General features: G+C 38.7%; 1 protein-coding gene across 1 annotated transcript in view; it reads left to right on the plus strand.

Moving 5' to 3' along the window:
* LOC126311851 (calcitonin gene-related peptide type 1 receptor-like) overlaps nucleotides 1-23961 on the plus strand; it is a 243435-nt gene that overhangs the window by 187350 nt on the left and 32124 nt on the right. The window contains exons 7-8 of the mRNA XM_049992237.1: nucleotides 5443-5620; nucleotides 13647-13771. Of these exons, the coding sequence (XP_049848194.1) occupies nucleotides 5443-5620; nucleotides 13647-13771 (303 nt within the window). The remainder of the gene's footprint in view (nucleotides 1-5442; nucleotides 5621-13646; nucleotides 13772-23961) is intronic.

Here is a 23961-nt window from a genome sequence, read left to right on the forward strand (position 1 = left end):
ATCAAAAGAAATATTTCCGGTGCTCTCGCTGTTTCTGTAACTTCTAAGATATTAAACTGTTAAACAATGCCGCTTCCTGATCTTCACAGCTCATTGACCATCTCCAGAATTCCAGTGGAACACGGAGTTCTTGCTATGTTGCCTTTTCTAGGTTCTCACGCTGGAGGAATTGTAGCGAGTGAGCTTAATAAATCGCACATTGCTGGTATAGTGACCAAAGCAAAATACATCTACTCGTTCTTGAAAGTGGCGCTAACATTGTGAAAAATATTCGAGTGGCTGAGTGTGATTCTGCTAGATGTGTTATCTATTTGTTTCGGCGGGCTCTAATTGAGGCACTGGAAGCAAGCGTATAACAGAACAGGGACACTTTTAAATAACCTTAATTAATTAATCCAAAATCATCACAAAGGGTAGAACAAGGGATAATACGTTCATATATAAAAGGACTTTGAAGTCAATTTGTAGTATTATGTGTGATATATGGAAATAACTAACTCTTGTTGCGGTAAATATTAAAAATGAACTATTGGTAGAAGTGGGTACCTTAACGAATTGGCGTTGGTGGTTATATTTGAAACTGTCAAACCGAAAGGAGGAACAGTGAACTGCATTTGTAAGCCAAAAGAGGTTGTTTAAACAGTCATATGATAAAAACTATTACTCTTCGTTTAAGTGATGTAACAAGAGTAAATTAAATGACTTACCTTCCATCAGGTGGCTGAAAATTAGAAAAGTTTTTACTAAAACTAACGGAACAACTTTCCTTTATCAAACTAGCTGTCAACAATTATGGTGTATATTTACTGAGAGCTGCATCAAACCAGTCTCAGGACTGAAGACCACAAAAACAACGACAACAACAACAACATTAGAACTATTTTGATCACTTCAAATAGGCAGCAGCACCATTTTAGGCCAAAAAAATTATGCAGTTGTCACTTTAAGCCACCTTCCCCTATCTGGCCGGATAGTAAATTTAGGCCAGACATTCAGGATACCGGACGGATCGTGGATAACTGTTTCATCCCTAGTACGTTGTTTTTAATAACTGTTTGCAACATCAGATAATCGTAGGAAGATTTGTGAAGACGAACGTCCAGGAGGCTTAAGAGGCCTACCATGCGCCTGGTTCACACATCTGTCGCATATGCAGATTGGTCATGTCCAACAGCAGAGTTCTGAACTTCCTTTTATTTCACACAAACAGGGCTGCTTCGAAAACATTTTTCCACACAATCAATGAATCTTTGGCTCCCCACCTGTCCCCTCCCCCTTCCCTCCTGCCCCCATTCCCCCATACACGTTCACCCATATCAGTTTACAATAATAACTGTGATACATGCTAGATACAAATCTTGCTCTTGGGCATCCCAATTGCGATAAGTCCTTATGGCTGTGGCAACTCTGACACCCCTCCCAACTTGGCTTCCCATGCGGTGGCCTGTTTCACTTGGGTCTCGCACTGGCCCTGCTGTCACAATCAGTTTTATAAGACAATAAAACTGATTTCGCTCTATATTGGCCTCTTCACGTATTATTGGTCGTAGGCAGCACTGGGTGAACAATATGCTCATTAAATGCAAGTAAAGAACATCTGGTTCTCCATGAAAGCTGCCTGCGACCAATGGTACATATTTAAAGATAGTCACTGTAGTCAAAACTGGCTATGACTGTGCCATGTCATAAAATTTGATCGTGTCAGAAATATAAGGACGACAAACAGTCATGGAATTTCTTCGACAAAATGCAGTTTTTCAAAAAAATGGGAGTCCAATGGCACTCCCTCCAGAACTAGGTGTGATGCTTTACATCACGCTCATCTTACCGATCTTTGACTGTGCTTGGCGTGGTTTGGGGCCAAACGGCGGTGACTCACATTGGCCACCTACAATAGCTCCAGAACTGTGCTCTGTGGCTGATGTTGGGACTACCCTTCAGCTGACGTCACTTGTGTCTCTAATATACCTACCATCAGAGATTGGTTTCACCAGGCTGCTCAGCTCTTCTATGAGAAGACTGCCCAGTCAACCAATGGAATAGGAGTTGTCCAGCATAAAAGATTTAAGGTTATATTTAAAACTTGCTTTGCTTCCTGTCAGACATTTTACAATGTTGGGCAAATGTTATAAATTTTTGCTGCTTCATATTGGACCTACTTACCAAATGATAATTATGGTACTATTTTATAGTTATACTAATATTATGCTCTAATGTTGTTGGTATGGATATCACTATTCTTCTCAAATTATTATGGATTATTTATGATAAATTACAAAAAGGTACAGCCAAACTTTCATGAAACATTCCTCACACACAAAGAAAGAAAATATGTTATGTGGACAAGTGTCCAGAAACGCTTACTTTCCATGTTAGAGCTCATTTTATTACTTCTCTTCAAATCACGTTAATCATGGAATGGAAACACACAGCAACAGAACGTACCAGCGTGACTTCAAACACTTTGTTACAGGAAATGTTCAAAATGTCCTCCGTTAGCGTGGATACATGCATCCACCCTCCATCGCATGGAATCCCTGGTGCGCTGATGCAGCCATAGAGAATGGCGTATTGTATCACAGCCGTCCACAATACGAGCACGAAGAGTCTCCACATTTGGTACCGATACATTGGTAACCGAATTTGTTGTTGAGAAGCGTACGAACACTTGAAATGAATTGTGCAGAAGCTCCATCGTGCATGAACCATATGTTGTGTCGTACTTGTAAAGTCACATGTTCTAGCAGCACCGGTAGAGTATCCCGTATGAAATCTTGATAACGTGCTCCATTGAGCTTAGGTGGAAGAACATGGGGCCCAATCAAGACATCACCAACAATGCCTGCCCAAACGTTCACAGAAAATCTGTGTTGATGACGTGATTGCACAATTGCGTGCGGATTCTCGTCAGCCCACACATGTTGATTGTGAAAATTTACAATTGGATCACGTTGGAATGAAACCTCATCCATAAAGAGAACATTTGAACTGAAATGAGGATTGATACATTGTTCGAAGAACCATTCGCAGAAGTGTACCCATGGAGGCCAATCAGCTGCTGATAGTGCCTGCACACGCTGTACATGGTACGGAAACAACTGGTTCTCCCGTAGCACTCTCCGTGCAGTGACGTGGTCAACGTTACCTTGTATAGCAGCAACTTCTCTAACGCTGACATTAGGGTTATCGTCAACTGCACGAAAAATTGCCTCGTCCATTGCAAGTGTTCTCGTCGTTCTAGGTCTTCCCAGTCATGAGTCATAGGCTGGAATGTTCCGTGCTCCCGAAGACGCCGATCAATTGCTTCAAACGTCTTCCTGTCCGGACACCTTCTTTCTGGAAATCTGTCTCGATACAAACGTACCGCTCCACGGCTATTGCCCCGTGCTAATCCATACATCAAATGGGCGTCTGCCAACTCCGCATTTGTAAACATTGCACTGACCGCAAAACTACGTTCTTGATGAACACTAACCTGTTGATACTACGTACTGATGTGCTTGATGGTAGTACTGTAGAGCAATGAGTCGCATGTCAACACAAGCACATTACCTTCCTTCAATTGGGCCAACTGGCGGTGAGTCGAGGAAGTACAGTACATACTGACGAAACTAAAATGAGCTCTAACATGGAAAGTAAGCATTTCCAGACACATGTCCACATAACAACTTATATATACCAAACAAAAGTGTTGGCATGTTGATTGACAAACAAACACAAACACACACACAAAATTCAAGCTTTTGCAACCAACGGTTGCTTTGTCAGGAAAGAGGGAACGAGAGGGAAAGGCGAAAGGATGTGGGTTTTAAGGGAGAGGGTAAGGAGTCATTCCAAACCCGGGAGTGGAAAGACTTACCTTAGGGGGGAAAAAGGACAGGTATACGCTCGCACACACACACACACACACACACACACACACACACACACACACATGCATATGTGCAGATGGATATGTATGTGTGTGTGAGTGTACTCACACACACATACATATCCATCTGCACATATGCATGTGTGTGTGTGTGTGTGTGTGTGTGTGTGTGTGTGTGTGTGTGTGTGTGTGTGCGAGCGTATACCTGTCCTTTTTCCCCCCTAAGGTAAGTCTTTCCACTCCCAGGTTTGGAATGACTCCTTACCCTCTCCCTTAACACCCACATCCTTTCGTCTTTCCCTCTCCTTCCCTCTTTCCTGACAAAGCAACCGTTGGTTGTGAAAGCTTGAATTTTGTGTGTGTGTTTGTGTTTGTTTGTGTGTCTATCAACATGTCAACGCTTTCGTATGGTAAGTTACATCATCTCTGTTTTTAGATATATTTTTCTCATGCCAAATGTTTCCCTCTATTAAAATGCCTAACTCTTTGAAGAGGTGTCTACATGATACCACAAATGAGCACCACACCATCAGACCTGGTGTACCGATAAGTCGATTACAAAGTGCCTGCTTTCATGGGTGGACCCTTCCTCTGCACCTGGTCATCCACGTGGGTATGACCCATGTGTAATATTGGCCTTATAATAACATTGGTGAAAATGTGTTAATGCAAACAAAAAGATCTGTTACAACTAAAATTAAATTAAATTAACAGTTGCTATCCTAAATAAAATTCTTTGCTTTAGATTTTCTACAGTAAAATTAACTAGTATACAATGTAATATGATTTTCAAATTTTAAGTAGAGTACCATAAACCAAACATGGGAACATGTGAATGTTATAACTGCCTTTGTAGCAAATGAGTGTGTTTCAGTATATCCACTATTTAAATTGTGAATTCTTCTTGAGTATTCAGCTGTTGATGTCACTCAGATTGTGTGGTATTATATAAAGCTGTCTTGTTACCATTCTCAGGTGTTCTTCATGACTAATTATCCACTGCCACATGCCATCTCTGTATCCTTTTCCTCCTCCTGTCAGTCAAAGACCATCAGTGACTGGGCAGGCTTTGCTGGAGAGATGGTGTGGCAAGTGCATAGTCAGAATATGGACTGTGGTCTTCAGACTTGGACCTACCTCAAAACACAATGGCAGACAGTGGGAAGACCTGTTCATCTCAAGGGAACTAAAGAGCTATGACAAAACTGCATAGACATGTCTTCTCCACGATGTTGACATATCGTACCCTATGGTGGCAGCACAGGGGCTGAAGACCACAGAACATCTGCTAACTCTGCATTCCCCTCACCCCCCCACCCTCCCCCACCACACTAGTAGAGCCACACTCAGCAATTGTCAGCCCATGATAAACTGAAGGAGAGAGGGGATATGAAGATAGGATACAGCAGAAGACAATTCGTAATCAGAACCACCTGAGAATGACAACAAATCAGCTTGTCAAAATATCACACCATTTGAACTATTTAACCTGACTGAATACCTAAGAAATGTTCAGAATTATCGCCTGCTATGGATATAAAGTCACACAATCTATATTTTATTTCCCATAGGAGACAACAGTAATGGAAGGGAATGGAGTTGGGTGTCGCTTATTAGCAGTGAGTGAAAAACTTTCTGGCAATGCAGTATTTGCTTGCATGTTGCTGGAGAGTATCTTTTTACATCGACTCATAGCTGCTGCAATGAAAGGGGTTCCCAGAATGAGATACTACTTCATTGGAGCAGCAGGTATGTTTACCAAAATGTATGTTTAATCCGAAATAGAAACCAATTATTAGCTAAGTTACTTTCATAGCTTGGAAGTCAGATAATATAACACAAGTTTTCAGGCCTGAAGAGACTGATCATTATAAATTGTTGTTGCTATAATAAATATCTTGAATAGCAAAGTTGCCAGTTGCCAGCTAGCAACCATATTATTTCAAGTATTTTATTTCCAGTTAGGTGATGTTTTTGAGCATTTCATTTGTGGCAATGTTGTGTTGTCATAGTAAATAAATTGCTGTTAATGTAGCAAATCAGTTGTGATCTGCTGAAATATATTATTTTCTGTTTACTTGTGCTCAGTTTACCTACTATACTTTACATGTGGCAAAGGCCTCATTGGCCATATACCTGCACTATGAACCTTCATATTTGCCTCAGTTGAGTACACTGTTTGTCCATTTAGTGTTGATGTTAATCAAAGCTGTGCCTGTCCAGATGTTGTCTTACCCTCTAATTCTGAGTTCCGTCTATCATCCTGCAGAATGCTATTATAGGTACTCTATTGTCTGTCATTCTTGCTGTATGGTCAGCCAGTTCAACGTTTTCTTCTTTAGTGTTTCAGTGACATTATGGTGTTTGTACAGCTGTCATGGTTCTTCATTTCTTCCTTGTGCTCCATTTCGTGTTATTTTCATCACATACAGTCTCAAAATTCTCCTTCATATTTTGTTTGAGATACTGACAGTTTTTTTTCATATTTTTTTCTAAATATTAATGCTTCACATCCTTATAATGTTACCAGTACAATAGTTTATCTATACAATTGGTTTTTAAAGCTAGTACTAAGCATTCTTTTTCCTACTCTACTGATAATACTGAAACATTTTGTGTTTGTTGTTGATAGACACTCATCTATTTCTATATCCTTTCTGCTGTTGTTACTAAAAGACTTCTGAAGTACTTTAAATTGCCAACTGTCTAAAAAGTGAATCCATATATAGCCAAAGGTTGATGTTCACCCAAGGTGTGTCTGACCAGATGACCATTTAAGATTTTTTTTACTTACAACCAGATATACTTTTTTTTCTTCATTAATGCATAATCCTGTTTCATCAATGATTTTATAACAATTTTGCATCTTTCTTGTGCTCAACGGTCCTACAATACTTTAGAACGAACAACATTTGCTACATGGACTGTTATTAAATGTAGGGTAGTTCCACCAGTAACGGAATGACACTTAGTGACTGTTTTTGCACTTTAAGCATAGAAAAGACCAAGAATCATCATAAAAGACAAAATATTTAATATTTTACTTTCTGCTTAAGCAAAGGAAAGTAATTTATTTAATCTAATAGGTTAAGTTTCATTCATATATTGAGACTTACATAAGAAGAACTTTCTGGTAACAGAATGCCATAATTCAGACATGCATATTGTTCTCATTTATAATGCAACAATTATTCAGCTCACCCTTTTCCTATAAAAATTCACAAAAATTATATTGTGAAGAGAAAAAATGGAAAACAAAATGGCATAGAAACAAAATGGCATTAAACTAATATTTTACGAACAACATAAAAAAGAATCACTGGTAATTAAATGACACTTTCACTTGAAAATTGCATTTTATTCTGCATTTCTGATGAGTAGGGGAAAATTGTATGTATTTCTCTGCTCTATAGTAGGTGCAGCTAGTTTCTCTACAATTTGGTCTTTTTCTACCCAGCAATTATATTCCTTTGAGGGAAATATAAATATCTTTCCATTTGCATCATTCTTATTAAGAAATGAAATTTTGTAACCATATTCATCATAAATCACCTGCCTCACAAAAAATCTTGATCTGTTTCTTGCAGCATAGAAAACCAGAGCAAAATCTCCTTAATGCAAGGCCATATGATTGATCACGTCCTGTGAATTTTCTTTGGCTGAAGATCACTTTTTGAAATTGTGCAGAAACCTCTTGGGAGATAGCGAGTAATGCTGGTGCTCAGTGATATATGGGGCAATAGGTGTAACAGCATGGATGGTTTTCGTCTACTCTATTGTAACTACTCCCATCCTCATTTGATCTAATTCCTCCATATTCTCTGCAATTTGCAAGGCAGAGGTATAAAAACTGTTTATGCCATGACATCTTTCACATGCAATTTTTGCAAAGTTTTGAGCATCAGAAAGTATGTGTTTCCCAGATTTCCAGACTGCATGCTTTACAGTTCCACAACACCTTTGCTGTGTGATTTGACAAAGAAGTCTCATGAAATATTTATTCCATAGCATTCTCTGAAAAAAGTCAAGTTGGCAAACAGAAAACGCTTCTTAAACTGACTGGCTGCACCATCGCTCTTGAATGTGACAGATACTATCTTTTGGTTCATGGGTGTAATGTGCTCTGTAATATTTTATAGGAAAGCATGCACTGAATATTTATTGTGATCAAGTTCATCACCTACAACAGCACAAGAATATCCATCATTTTGTGGGTCCCAAACTTACGCTGTAAACAAAGTGATTTATGTTTAGACCAATGAGCACTCTGGCCTTCATTCTGCACTTGAACAGTATAATTTTCTGCAAAATCTTTTTGCACGAAGATGTGCTTCTGCATTGCAGAATTCTTTTTGTTTTCAAAAAAGTTTGATTGTTGTCTTTTAATAAATGTATGTTGTAAGATTGGGGTAGTATGTTTGAAAGAGCTTCAACACTCTGAGCAACAGTGCCATGAATATCTTCCAGAGTGATTCACTGGTTCACTGTTTGCCATTGGGTCCAAAGAATACTTATCTTTCAAATATACCGGGTGATAAAAAAAATCAGTATAAATTTGAAAACTGAATAAATCATGGAATAATGTAGATAGAGAGGTACAAATTGACACACATGCTTGGAGTGACATGGAGTTTTATTAGAACCAAAAAAATACGAACATTCAAAAAAGGTCCAACAGATAGCGCTTCATCTGATCAGAATAGCAAAAATTAGCATAACAAAGTAAGACAAAGCAAAGATGATGTTCTTTACAGGAACTGCTCAATATGTCCACCATCATTCCTCAGCAATAGCTGTAGTCGAGGAATAATGTTGTGAACAGCACTGTAAAGCAGGTCCAGAGTTGAGCACATGATCATCACCAAACAACACGTCAAGCGATCTTTTACGCGTCTAGCAATATGGGGTATTTTTGTTTTTTGTTTTGTTCTAGTAATACCCCATGTCATTCAAAGCATGTGTGTCAATTTTTAACTCTCTAACTACATTATTCTGTGGTTTATTAATTTTTAAGTTTTCAAATTTATACTGACTTTTTGATCACCTGCACACTTTTCACATTTTGGCATCATGCAAAGTTCTTTCTCTTGATTGCATCCTGTTTTGCTAATGAAGACAGAAAATGTGGTTTTCACATGTGGAACAAACTTGTTTATAACTTTAGAAAGTAGTTTACGTTATCGTGGTAGTGGCAGAGATACAAGTTGTGCAGTGTATTTGTAAGATGTCCACAAACTTTGGTCTCAATGCACAGAACTTGGACAATTTTATTGGCATGTCAGGGAATTCCTCTTGACATAGAACATGTGCTTCTTTCAAGGTCATGATCATGTACATCTTCTGGACTTTGGTTGTTCCACCTTCCTTATCACATAATCTTTCATTCCAGGAGTTTGCCATGAAATGTCATCTTGAACATAAAAAGTAGCAACAGCTTCTTCTGTGCCTAGATTTAGGCACTGAATCTGATTTTTCACCTGTTGTTCATTTACTGAAACTTCATGAGCAGCAGCTAATTCCCAGACAACTTTGTTGGACTTCTAGATAAACAAGTTTCCACATATTTAATTGCTTTCCTTAATGTAGCTGGGAATATATATGGGCTATTGGTGTAGATGGTGCAAGCATCACCACCATTGCCTTTACTGCTGCCTCTAACTTCATTTCTGAATCTTCTTTGATTATATTTCTCATTTTGCTTCTTAAGTTGAGCAGCAGTTAAATTTTGTCCTTTCTCTTAATCTCATCACTTAACCCTTTTTCTGTGAGTCGTTTCTGGTATTCTCTCATTTTCTCAGCTGATCCGAGAGGCATGATAACAACTGTAAAAATGAAATATCTTGTTTGAGAATTATTGTAGAAACAGTGTAATTGCAAGAAATAAGCCAATATCTATTTTAAATAAAAAATTCTATTCAGTATAGTAATCTAACAACATAATACATCAAAATGTCTCTATGATTTGGGAATAATACATAGTGACCTTCAGAGATAATCAAAGTTCTGTTACAGTACATAGGAAGTCAAATTTGTTTTTCTATAGGCCATAATAAGTTTTTCTAATAATTTGGCATTGCCATCGCTTCTCAAAGAAGGTTATGGAAGAAGAAATAATTAACTCCATTCTACATGTAGTATTCAGCCATTTAGTCATTTCATTGTAATCTTTGCTAAAGAAGCTTATTAACTCACCTTTCAGCAGTCACTCTTCAGACTCACTGAGTATAAACTTCTTCTCTCTGAAAAGTATGTTCTTGGTTTGTGGGACTTCCCCACTTTCCCTCCAATTTTTACTAACAGTATGGCCAACACAAAAAATTGCAGTATAACCAACATACAAACGTATTTGACTTGCAACATCTTAAGGAATCTCAGTCCAATTCAGTTATAAAATTCCATTACTCCATTTATGTTATTTCATTACCACATGTGTGTCATTTTGTTACTATTACAAAATATTGTTTATAATGAATATTGTTTTTCTCTGCTGTGAGACTTTTATCTGTCTTATAAATCTGTGTTTGCATGCCTATTTTCAGGAATCTATAACATTGCATTGACTGTGAAAAACAAATTTAAACCTTTTTTTGGTAATGGAATGACAGGAGATAACAATAAAAAATAAATCAGCCTGTGGACTGTAATAATTAAGTAAAATCAACATAAGCTATTGAAATGGGCTGACTTAAGATAATTGTAAAGTTTTTCAGATATATTCTGTTAATAAATTACTTTGGAATGCATCATTGTAATACTTTTGAAAACTAATTTCATAGAGGATATAGAAGCTAAAATTTTAGACGCACTATAAAGCCATTTGTTTAGTTCCAGCACTTCTTAACATGAAAATGAAGCTCCAAATTAAAAAAAAATTGTGTTTCAGGTAACATAACTGATAATCACATTTGTAATAAAAATATTTTTAATTTTTAAGGTTTGTGTCCATGTTCTCTTCATCCACCATGATCAAAATTTCAGGCTATTATGCCATTCTCAAGTGAAAGCTCACTATGAAATGTGCCAATGCATATCATCACACTCTTATTATGTCAACCATGTTACATATTCCTAGTGTATGCACAGTGAAAATTATAAGTGCTGATGATGTGGATTATTACATTAAGTCCTACATTCTTTTACATAAATGACGATGGCACCTGTCGTATTACGCACATGAAATATGTAAACATAGTACATGTGAGAACAGTGTCCTCTTAATAGAACCAATAATTGTTGATGCACTTCACAGTGAGGTGTCACTTTAGAACTGCAAAATAGGCTGAAAACGTGATCATGCTGAATAAATACATGTAATAACATTGTAGGTGATAAGCATAATGAATTCTGAAACAGATTGCTTGAAACACATTCTTTCAGGTTTAAAGTATTTTGCATTATCCACACATTCACTGCTATGTTTCTCAAATTAATTATGGAAGACAAACCTATAGGCCACAAATACAGTGATGTGTTAGTAATTTTTTCCAAATCAGCCCCTGTTCAAAGGTGGAGATTATAAACTAAACCCTGTGAACTTGAAGTTTCTGGACTTGAATGAGGCCAACTAAGTATTGCTCCAGCTGTTCATTGCTCTCAGAACCATGAATGAATGAATAATTTAATTCAGTCACAGTTGAGCGTCTGGTAGATGTCTTTGATGTACAGTGTCACATCTGTGACATGAAAAAAATGAAATGCTCATGTCACAATTATTAGCCTGAAGACCCCATCTGGGATTGTTTGGCTGCCTAGTGCAGTTTGTGCATCAGTGATGATGAAGTGATGATGGGGACAATACAACACCCAGTCCTCAAGCAGATAAGTCCCCAAACTTGCTGGGAATCAAACTCCAGCTCCCTTGCATGGCAGTAAGCCATGCTAACCATTCAGTTATGGAGGCTGACATTTGGCTATAAAATAACTTCTTGTGGTAGTGAGGGAAGTTTTCTTGGGGGAGGGGGTTAAAAAAATCTGCTGTTAGGAGTTTTTAGCACCCTGTTGGTACCTCTGATTGTGTAGATGATAAAATGCTTAGAGAGAAATTCAACAATATAGTGTTACGGAACTTCTTTACATGAGTTCAGCTTTAAATGAAAGTAAAAAGGGTGGCCAGCTGTGTACTTAAAATGTAGATCCTCAGAGATAACTATCCTTGTAGCACACATACAGTGCCTGACAAAAATGGTGAGGCTCCTAGAAAGTGAGGAGGAAACTGAGAGAAACTTCATGGGTTGAGAAGGTATGTGATGTTATTTCAGAAACTGCAAAATTGAGTCAAATTCCAAAGAACTTGGAAGAATGAGCTCACCTATCAGTTGCATCCCCTCTGGTATGCATGTGCGCGCTGATTTGGTTGGGAAAGATCATTGTAAAACCATTGTATCCTCTCCTGGAGCAAGATGGTCCAGTGATATTCTGAATACTGGCATTAGGACGGAGCTGGCATATGAGCTGATCCCACGTTTTCTACTGAGGATAGATTTGGGGATATTGCTGGCCATGAAAGTACCTCAACATCATGCAGAGAATTCATGGAAATATGTTCCATGTGAAGGTAACAGGTTTGATACCGAGCAACCACCTCAGATTTTTCTGCCATGAAATGACCTGGAATGGGATACACTCAATATTACGTGGTTCTATTAATAGCCACTTGAATAAATGTGTATTGACATATAAGCTGTCAAAGAAGATTCAAAACAAGACATTTACATTAAGAGGGGACCTGCAGAACATTTATTTCTGCTGAAGTCAAGGAATTTGCATATGTCATAAGCATTATCAAAGATTATGTCATTTTTGTCACTGCAGGGTGCTGTTATTGATGGCAGTACATAAGGAAGAGTACAACTCAGCATGTTTCTTTCTCTTTGCATTGTGCATATACTTCTGTGCACCACCAGATATAACATCTGTCCTGACTGAAATTGTTATTGCACAATTTTAGCTCACCAGCATTAGGCAGAAACATCTTTCACTGGCATATGCCTTTTTTGTCATCAGTCTTGCAACTGGTTTGAGCTGTTCTCCATGTTTTTCATATTTTGTGCTAAACTTTTCCTCTTCATGCCCTACTTCACCAACCTACTGTATAATCTGTTTTTCAAACACTAGTCTTTGTTTACCCATACTATTTATCATCTTGAGTGCTTCTTGTAGTGCCAGGTTAACCATTCCTTGATGCCACAGCTCATGTCACGCTAACCTGTATCTTCTTCTTGTAAGAATTTTCCCTAGGTTTCTTTCCACATCTACTCTTTTTAGTAGTCCTTCACTTTGTACATTAATTATCCATTTAAATTTTAGCATTATTCATGCATGAATCTTAGTGAAGATCTGTCTAGAAGTTTCTGCAGTTGCATTCCATAACAGTAATGCCATCTTCTCTTGTGCTTTATTTCCTATTCTAAATTTTTGTTTTATTTTCATTAAAATTTACTAAGCGGTACCACAAAAAGTATACAGAGAGAAATGGTTATATGAAGCTAAAATTGTAATGCCTTATGTTTAAAAATGCCACTTCTCATCAACAAAATGGTGACTATAGGTTGGCTTCACCATTTTACTTCTGTAAGTTGTTGGTTACTATATCTTGTCAGAAAATGATGTATAACAAATTGCCTTGTGTGTACTCATCCACAAACTATCACACAGCCAACAATGTGAAGATGAAACTAATATTTGGTTGTGAGGGACTTTATGGATCTTATGTTTCTCTTACATTTTCTCACTATACTGAAATATAAGATATCTGATTAACTCTTACTTTTTGCAGTTGCAGTTTGCTTACCTGTTTTAGCATGGGCAATATCTAGGGCTGTAGTAGATGATACAGATTGCTGGGTGGTAGATTCAAGTCTGCAGTGGATAAATGATGGGCCCAGAATCGCCTTATTATCAGTAAGTTGCATTTTATTTTATGTTATTACTTGTAGACATGCACCTAGATTAGTAGTTTAGTTCTGATATGTTACTGATTCCTGCTATTATTTTATTCATTGACTTGTTAGTTTCCTTGAATTATACGGCCCGTAGACAAAGAGATTTAAAATAATTCAGACATAATAACAGTAAAATATTACAACACTTATAATTGTGTTTGATATGATGAGATGTCATTGTTTTAGTTATCGTTATACTTGAGACTTTCACCCCAAATATTACAATGAATTCATTGAAAAACAGTGGTCATAAATCTTCATTATAACAAATCTATTGTGCACTTGCTTCACTGATGCTCTTATTGGAATCACAATCAGCTGCAATTATGGGAATCAGAACATCTTTCCTCAGTGTGAACATCTTCAGAGGGAATTGTTACCAGACTGAATTTTTAGCCTGCAATTGTGTGTGCACTGCTTGAAACTTCCTGGCAGATTAAAACTTTGTCAGACCTGAGCTTAAAGCCAGAATCTTTTGTGGGCAAATGCTCAATGTGGTAAGAGCATTGCCTGGAAAGACAAGGTTTTATTATTACATACTAATCTGAAAACACGTATGTCAATGTGTACAATTTAAATAACAGTACTAATTCAGAAAGCGATATATATGAGGTGTGGATATAAAATGCAACTGGTGCTATCACAGAGTAAGTATGCATGCACCAAAGATAAATGAGCAATAGCTATGAAGTGTGAAACCTTTGCAGTCAGATGCAGCATCTCTAGTGTCTGTAGTTAAATCATCATAGCTATGGCCTTTATTTGTGTAAAAGCTCTTATTTTATTTTGCCAGAAAAGTGATAAGTGTAATAATAGAGCAATGAATTGTCATAAAGTTTTACTGATACATGTAACTTGGAAAAATAGCTACTGAAACGTATCTTTTGCTAAAAGAAGTGTATGACAAAGACTGTTTAGCACAATCATGAGTTTTTGAGTGGTTGAAGCGTTAAGAAAAGATGCCCAAGGAGACACTGAAGGTGAATCACACCTGCAATGCCCTTTGAAACCAAAAACAAATGAAAACATCAAAAAGTAGATAATCTGATTTGATCTAACTATCGGCTGGGTATTTGACTGACTGCTGAAACTGTTGGAACTGACAAAGAATGGACAAGACAAATTTTACATAATCAATTTAATATGAGAAAAGTGTGTACATAACTGGTGCCGAAAATTTTTATGGTCAAACAAAAATCAACTCATGAAAATCTTTCTACTGACAGTTTGAATACTATTGAAACTGATCCTAATTTCTTGGAAAGAGTGACATGTCTTGGTTTTTCACTTACGGTATAACACTAAATGGTCATCCATACAATGGAAGAGCCAAGCTTCGTCATGAGCAAAAAAAGGCTGGAATGAGCAAATCGAGATTCAAAGTGCTGGTGATTGATTTTTTTCAATATTCATGGAATTTCGTATTGTCACTGGGTTACTGAAGAACAAATTACTAATTGACATTACTACCTTGAGGTTCACGCTCAACTCTATGAGAAAATTAGAAGAAAAAGAAAATGACCCAAACTCTAGAGCAATAAGTCATAGGTTCTGCATCAATACAATGCACCAGCCTTACCACACTGTATTTTAAGAGGTTTCCAGTGAAGTAGAGCATCCCAGTGTTAAACCACCCATTTCATACACCTGACCTAGCACCATGTGACTTTTATCTATTCCCGAAGGCCACATCTCCATTAAAAGGAACAAGATTTCAGTATGCTGAGGCAATGAAAGAAAAAGCAGCACATGTCATCAAGGAGCTCACAGAGGAAACCTTCCAGCACTGTTTTCATCAATGGAAAATTCACATGGAGCATTATTATAGGGGTAAAGGAGAGAGTGTGTTGAGGGTGAAAATAATGAAATATATATGTTTTTGAAATTAAATGTTCTACAGCAGTAGTTCTATTACCTTATAGCCACACTTCATACACAATCTACATTTAGGAGTCTTACAGCTGTCTAACACAGTGACTGACAGAAATGAGCAGATGTATCCAATTGTAGTTGCCAATATGTAAGACTCGTTAGACAATGATCTGGAAGTGATAAATTGCTACTCACTACATAGAGGACAACTCCTCCATGTGGTGAGCCACAATCTATCCTTTCCATATTGTTAAACAATGGAAAATCAAGACTGAGTAATGACAATATTATGAAAAGGATTGGTTGCTATTCACCGTATAGTGGAGATGTTGAATCACACTGGCCCAGCACTACACAGCCTTCTGCTCCACCAATGCACTACAGTCTTTTTACAGTTCTCCTTTTTCACTTCCTCCTCCCTCCCACCTCACCTCCATGTAACCCATCATCTACACATATAGTCCGTGAGCTGAGCAATTGGTAATGGCAGTTCAGGCAGGCAGACGGCAATGTTGCCGAACATGGCACCTGGTCTCTACTTCTAAGTGTTCTCTAGCAGCAGAAACAAAAGCATTGATAACATGTGTGAAATTATTTACAGTTGCTACTTGTAATACATAATCTCAAAACACTGAAAAGAGCTATTTAGTATCGAATATTTTGAAATATCATAAAGTTATTTGTCAAACTTTGCAGTATAAATGAAAACTATTTTCTCAAATCATTGAACATACACAATTGTTGTTTCCATTGTTGAATATTGGCAATACCAATTAGTTCTACAATGAGTGCACAATAATTTATCAGTATATTAAAAGTTATAATCTGTCGATGGTTCACACAATATGATGATAGGTCAATGGCATGCTCACTCCTTCCATTCTTGAGTGTATTGTAGTTATGCTAATGGAAAAACACCACTCTCATTAGTATCAGAATCTGATTTAAAATTGTCTTCTTCAGTACAGCTTCAACCATCACAGATCCCTCCCAGTTTTCTATGCATCCTTCCACAATACCTTCATTTTTGGCTGCCTCTGTGAGGACACATGTAATACTGTTCATAATATTTGTCCATCTCTTGCTTGTTGCGTGATTGATAGCTGCTACAAGAAGATTTTCAACTTAAGAGATCAAGAAATTTTCATTGTTAGCAGCAGCATAATTTTTTATATGCATCAGGAGACCTTCAATGGTATTGTAGTGATAGTGGTATGGAGGAAGCTGAACAGTTTCATGCCCCTGCCTTTCGGCAATCTCATGAATCACATAAGCTGGAAATTGTGGTTTATTTTGTGCCACAATTTTGAGTAATTTGGCCTGCTTTATATCTTCTCTGAACTCCACGTTTCGTCATTTCAGCCACTGAATAATAACTTCTTGTTTCATTGCCAGAGTTGGTATCCTATCATGAACAACAGAATGATAAGGGACATTGTCCATGACAGTCACTGATGGACCTGTCAGATTTGTCATAAGCAGTGTTTCAAACGGCTTTTCAAAAACCACATTGTTCTTCTCTTCATGATAATCACCTTCTTTCTTGAACCAAACATTAACAAGCAGTTTGGCACAAAATCGGCTGATGTACCTCTGTGTAAAACAGTAATTCACCCTCCTTTTCCAACAGGCACTGCCATGGTCGCCCCGGCATTCCATCACTCCAGTCTCTACATCTACATCTACATACATACTCCGCCCGGTGTGTAGCGGAGGGTGCCTTGTACCACAACTAGCATCTTCTCTCCCTGTTCCACTCCCAAACAGAACGAGGGAAAAATGACTGCCTATATGCCTCTGTATGAGCCCTAATCTCTCTTATCTTGTCTTTCTGCAAAATATAAGTTGGCGGCAGTAAAATTGTACTGCAGTCAGCCTCAAATGTTGGTTCTCTAAATTTCCTCAGCAGTGATTCACGAAAAGAACACCACCTTTCTTCCAGAGACTCCCACCCAGGATACTGAAGCATTTCCGTAACACTCACATGATGATCAAACCTACCAGTAACAAATCTAGTAGCCCGCCTCTGAATTGCTTCTATGTCCTTCCTCAATCCAACCTGATAGGGATCCCAAACATTTGAGCAGTACTCAAGAATAGGTCATATTAGTGTTTTATAAGTGGTCTCCTTTACAGGTGAACTACATCTTCCCAAAATTCTACCAATGACTGAAGATGACTATCTGCCTTCCCCACAATTGCCATTACATGCTTGTCCCACTTCATATCGCTCTGCAATGTTACACCCAAATATTTAATCAACGTGACTGTATCAAGCGCTACACTACCAATGGAGTATTCAAACATTACGGGATTCTTTTTCCTATTCATCTGCATTAATTTATATTTATCTATATTTAGAGTTAGCTGCCATTCTTTACACCAATCACAAATCCTGTCCAAGTCATCTTGTATCCTCCTACGGTCACTCAATGACGACACCTTCCCATACACCACAGCATCATCAGCAAACAGCCGCACATTGCTATCCACCCTATCCAAAAGATCATTTATGTAGATAGAAAACAAAAGCAGACCTACTCCACTTCCCTGGGGCACTCCAGGTGATACCCTCATCTCCAATGAACACTCATCATCGAGGACAACGTACTGGTTTCTGCTTAATGAATGGCAGTCATTAATGCATGTTTCATCTAGCCACACTATATTTTCGAGTCGTACCCCCATGATTCTGTGTAGAAATGTGCTGCCATGTGGATATGTCTGTCCTTTCCATAAATATTTTGTATCCATTAAACACTGACTAGCTGAAGCCTAAGTCTTTCAGCCCTGTAAGGAAAATTAATTCACTCAAGAAGATTGCCTTTCTTAAGAGTCACAAGTAATTTAGATAGAGTGGGATGTTGCTTCCTCTTGTAATAGCCATATATAGGTCTTCCTGGAAATCATCCAACGCTATCACTTGAGTCTTCCTTGGCCTTTCCTTGTGTGTGCAGCCTTGTTATGCCACTCTCACTCCAGTCTTTACTGTACTGTTCTCCCCTATTTTTACAGCAGTGTTCTTCCTTATTTTCAATGCTGCTGTAGTCCTTTTAACAACTTGAGCAGCAGGAAATAAGGGATCACCTCTTTCCTTCCCCCCCACCCCCATGAATTCATATGGTCGGCTGTGTAGCACACTTTTCTTCCTCTGCTTCACTTCACATGTTGGGCTGGCACTAATTGTTGTACTCGGCATTGTTTAAAAGGAAACAGAGGCAAATAAACACTAACAACAACAACAACAAAAATAAACTATGTACTGAACGGTTAACACAAATGACAAAATGACCATACTGGTTGCACATGAGACACTCTCTGATATGTTTTTATCACATGCATGAGGTTCGTAGAGCAGCAGTGTGGCTCCTGCTACCTGCTCGAGTGAAGTTTATTGTTGGCTGGATACCTGTGGTCGCTAGACAATGGGACAACGCTACTGAGCTGCCAGTACCAAAGACTTGTCTCCCAGACTGTAGCTGCCCTAACCCCTCCCAACTATATCCCAGTATGCTTCCACAAGCAGCACTTCATATTTCCCCATTCCTACCTTGCTATCTCTGCCCCTCCCCACCTCGGCCTCCTCCTTATGCCCACCACCCAGATTGCTTCTCCCATCATGCGTTGTTGCTTGCAGTCTGGCCTTAGTGATTAGACCATGAATGTGTGAGTTGTGTTTGTGTGAATATGCATGTCTGTGTGTGTTTCTTTGTCTATTTAACAAGAAGACATTTTGGCCAAAAGCTTGCTTGTTTAGCAGTCTATTTGTTGTGCCTGACTGCAGCTTTAAAAAACTGGTTCAAATGGCTCTAAGCACTATGGGACTTTCACTTAACATCTGAGGTCATCAGTCCCCTAGCCGTAGAACTACTTAAACCTAACTAACCCAAGGACATCACACACATCCATGCCTGAGGCAGGATTCGAACCTGCAATCGTAGCAGCAACACGATTCCAGACTGAAGCGCCTAGAACCTTTCAGCCACAGTGGCCGGCTTCTGCAGCTTTCATTTTGTTTTATTCCATCCTGGACTTTCCATTGTTTGATGTTTCATATTGAAATCTTCATTTAATAGAGTAACTGCAGTAAAACGCTAAATATGGCAATAGAGATTTTCCAAAAGTTATTTCTCAGTTATTGCTCTTGTGTGTTTAGGAAGACTTATAACATTAACTTTCCACGTGGAAGGTACCCTTCTGGCCCCAGGAGGTGTTGATGTGGAGCAAGCATAAGTTTTTATAGTTTTTTTTTTTTTTTTTTTTTTTTTGTAATATGATTATGAATACTCCAGTTTTTTCTATTCTGTATCCTTATCTCTAAAATTTATTGTAAAGAACATTATACTTGCCTTAATGTAGGTACATAGAAAGGATAGATATGCAAGATATTAAAAAATAGTTTCCATGTCTCCTAAATTTGCATCTCTTTATTATTCTAAAGGCCTTTTTGGATTCTGATAGTGCTGATAGCCACATTTAAGCTTCCCCAAAATATAATGCCACACTTAAAAAATGAGTGAAAGTAGCCACAATAAGCACTTTTTACTGTTTTATTACAGCAACAGAAGTTTAGAGTGCAGAATAGGTGACAGGTTTTGCTTATTATTTTGCAACTAAATAATCTATATGCTTATTCAAATTGTAATTATTTGGTACCTGTAAGCCTAAAAGTTTAGCTTCTGTACTGTTACTGAATGATTCACCATTGATAAAGAAATGGCATAATTGTATGGGCTGGTGTTCTGAGAAATCTGCAATTTCATTGAGACCATTTTTTTACTGCTTATTTTTGTTTGTTGGGATAATTGACATAGAAGACAGTCATGTTCTGGCAGACTAAAGATGCAGTTGCTCACTAAGCCAACAGTTGTTGACAGCACTTATGTACAAGAAGCAGTTCATTGAAATAATCACACTGTTATGAAAGTCACTTCACAATCTATCACTTGGGTACCCACTGAGTTCAATTCACAATCTATTGCCCTGGTGACCTCTGACTTCCCTTCACAATCAATTATTAGGCAACTACTGAAATCACTTCATAACCCATCCCTCAGGCAACCCCTGAAATCATGTTGTTGTTGTTGTGGTCTTCAGTCCTGAGACTGGTCTGATGCAGCTCTCGATGCTACCCTATCCTGTGCAAGTTTCTTCATCTCCCAGTACCTCCTGCAACCTACATCCTTCTGAATCTGCTTACTGTATTCATCTCTTGGTCTCCCTCTACGATTTTTACCCTCCACGCTGCCCTCCAATGCTAAATTTGTGATCCCTTGATGCCTCAGAAAATGTCCTACCAAGCGGTCTCTTCTTCTCGTCAAGTTGTGCCACAAACTCCTCTTCTCCCCAATTCTTTTCAATACCTCCTCATTAGTTATGTGATCTACCCATCTAATCTTCAGCATTCTTCTGTAGCACCACATTTCAAAAGCTTCTATTATCTTCCTGTCCAAGCTATTTATCGTCCATGTTTCACTACCTTACACGGCTACACTCCATACAAATACTTTCGGAAACGACTTCCTGACATTTAAATCTATACTCGATGTTAACAAACTTCTCTTCTCCTGAAACGCTTTCCTTGCCATTGCCAGTCTGCATTTTATATCCTCTCTACTTCGACCATCATCAGTTATTTTGCTCCCTTTACTACTTTAAGTGTCTCATTTCCTAATCTAATTCCCTCAGCATCACCCGATTTAATTTGACTACATTCCATTATCCTCATTTTGCTTTTGTTGATGTTCATCTTATATCCACCTTTCAAGACACTGTCCATTCCATTCAACTGCTCTTCCAAGTCCTTTGCTGTCTCTGACAGAATTACAATGTCATCGGTGAACCTCAAAGTTTTTATTTCTTCTCCATGGATTTTAACACCTACTCCGAATTTTTCTATTGTTTCCTTTACTGCTTGCTCTATATACAGATTTGGGGGAGAGGCTACAACCCTGTCTCACTCCCTTCCCAACCACTGCTTCCCTTTCATATCCCTCGACTCTTATAACTGCCATCTGTTTTCTGTACAAATTGTAAATAGCCTTTCGCTCCCTGTATTTTACCCCTGCCACCCTTAAGAATTTGAAAGAGGGTGTTCCAGTCAACATTGTCAAAAGCTTTCTCTAAGTCTACAACTGCTAGAAATATAGGTTTGCCTTTCCTTAATCTTTCTTCTAAGATAAGTCGTAAGGTCAGTATTGTCTCACGTGTTCCAATATTTCTACGAAATCCAAACTGATCTTCCCCGATGTCAGCTTCTACCAGTTTTTTCATTTGTCTGTAAAGAATTCGTGTTAGTATTCTGCAGCTGTGACTTGTAAACTGATAGTTCGGTAATTTTCATATCTGTCAACACCTGCTTTCTTTGGGATTGGAATTATTATATTCTTCTTGAAGTCTGAGAGTACTTCGCCTGTCTCATACATCTTGCTCACCAGATGGTAGAGTTTTGTCAGGACTGGCTCTCCCAAAGCCGTCAGTAGTTCTAATGGAATGTTGTCTACTCCCGGGGCCTTGTTTTGGCTCAGGTCTTTTAGTGCTCTGTCAAACTCTTCACACAGTATCATATCTCCCATTTCATCTTCATCTACATTCTCTTCCATTTCTATAATATTGTCCTCAAGTACATCGCCCTTGTATAGACCCTCTACATACTCCTTCCATCTTTCTGCTTTCCTTTCTTTGGTTAGAACCGGGTTTCCATCTGAGCTCTTGATATTCATACAAGTGGTTCTCTTATCTCCAAAGGTCTCTTTAATTTTCCTGTAGGCAGTATCTATCTTACCCCCTTTACATTTGTCCTCTAGCCATCCCTGCTTAGCCATTTTGCACTTCCTGTCGATCTCATTTTTGAGACATTTATATTCCTTTTTGCCTGAAATCATTCAGATCCTGTATTTACGTTTTTATGTCAGCTGACATGTCTGCGTACTAGCAGCTCTGCACTGTGGCCAGTGATTCAAGCTCACAGCTTGACTGACTGTGCTGGCTGTGCCACCTGTTGGCCTGTGCTTCAAGTTGATGGTCTTGTGACTGCAGATGGCAAACGACATATAGCTCTCTGTCATAAGCACTCCATTGGTGCTGTGTATGTGTGAGATCCCTTGAAAAGAAGGCCATGGCTGCCAGGAACTACTGACATCTTGCTGTAAGGCTGAACCAAAGGCACGCTGATTGTCATCAACCACTAGTGTCAGCTGGATGTCATACAGTGGGTGAGCCAAAAGTGCAACATTGGTAAAGCTGTTCTTAGCAGTAGTTAAGGTGGCATCCATTTGGTACATCCAAGGTATGAGAATGTTGCTTATACTGTTAAGACCAGGAAGCATGTCTGTCAGTGGTTGTTGAATGAGTGTTGTACCAGGGGGGTAGTTCGTGAAGCACGCTGTCAGTGAATCACTTCCATGTCTGTGTGGCATTTTGGAGGCCATGTCATGTAAAGTGATTCAAAAAGGCTGAAGGGCATGGTGATGGCTGTCTTTGGAATGTCTTCCATGGTAACTGATATCTGTTGATGGTGATGATGTTGGTTTTGTTGGGTGCTCAACTGCATGGTCATCAATGCCCAATTTTTCACACAGTCTAATTTCTTTACTTAGTCCACTTCAGCCACTGTCATGAATGATGGTGATGATGAAGTGATGAGGACAACACAAACACACAGTCCTTGGGCAGGGAAAATTCCCAACCTGGCTGCGAATCAAACATGGGACCCTGTGATCCAAAGGCAGCAAACACTAGCCACTATGCCACGAAACGAGCTGCGGGCACTAGTATCTGTGTGAATGCCTTGGTACAGCTGAGGACAGTGGGAGCTGAAGCACCACTGAGGGCATAGTTAAAGTCATAATGGTTTGGGACTGGATACCTCTTTGGAATGGAGTATGCATTAAGAGCATGATAGTTGCCTCATTGCCACAAGGGTGCATCCTTCTTTGACACAAGGTGGAGAGGAGAGGCCCAGCAGCTGTACAAATGGTGAATGATGCCAATCTGAATCTGTTGAATTCTGCCATATGAGGAGCAAGTCACTCTGGCGTGAGGCATCTTGGTCTGCTGAAAACTGGGTAGCCTGAGTCAGTGCAGCATGCACCAGTCTGACCCTGTGTCTAATACTGACCAAATTTTCTGTCTAAGGTGATCAAACACTTTTGGGCAGTGTGGCATCCATGCACAGTTACTTACTGCAGTGACATTTTGGTGGATCCACAGTGGTTGGCACCAGGAAGCTTTGTCAGCAAACTTGCAGTGGTACCAGCATGTAGTTGATTGGTCTTC

The sequence above is a fragment of the Schistocerca gregaria genome, chromosome 1 (genome assembly GCF_023897955.1).
Source record: "Schistocerca gregaria isolate iqSchGreg1 chromosome 1, iqSchGreg1.2, whole genome shotgun sequence".
Taxonomy (NCBI): domain Eukaryota; kingdom Metazoa; phylum Arthropoda; class Insecta; order Orthoptera; family Acrididae; genus Schistocerca; species Schistocerca gregaria.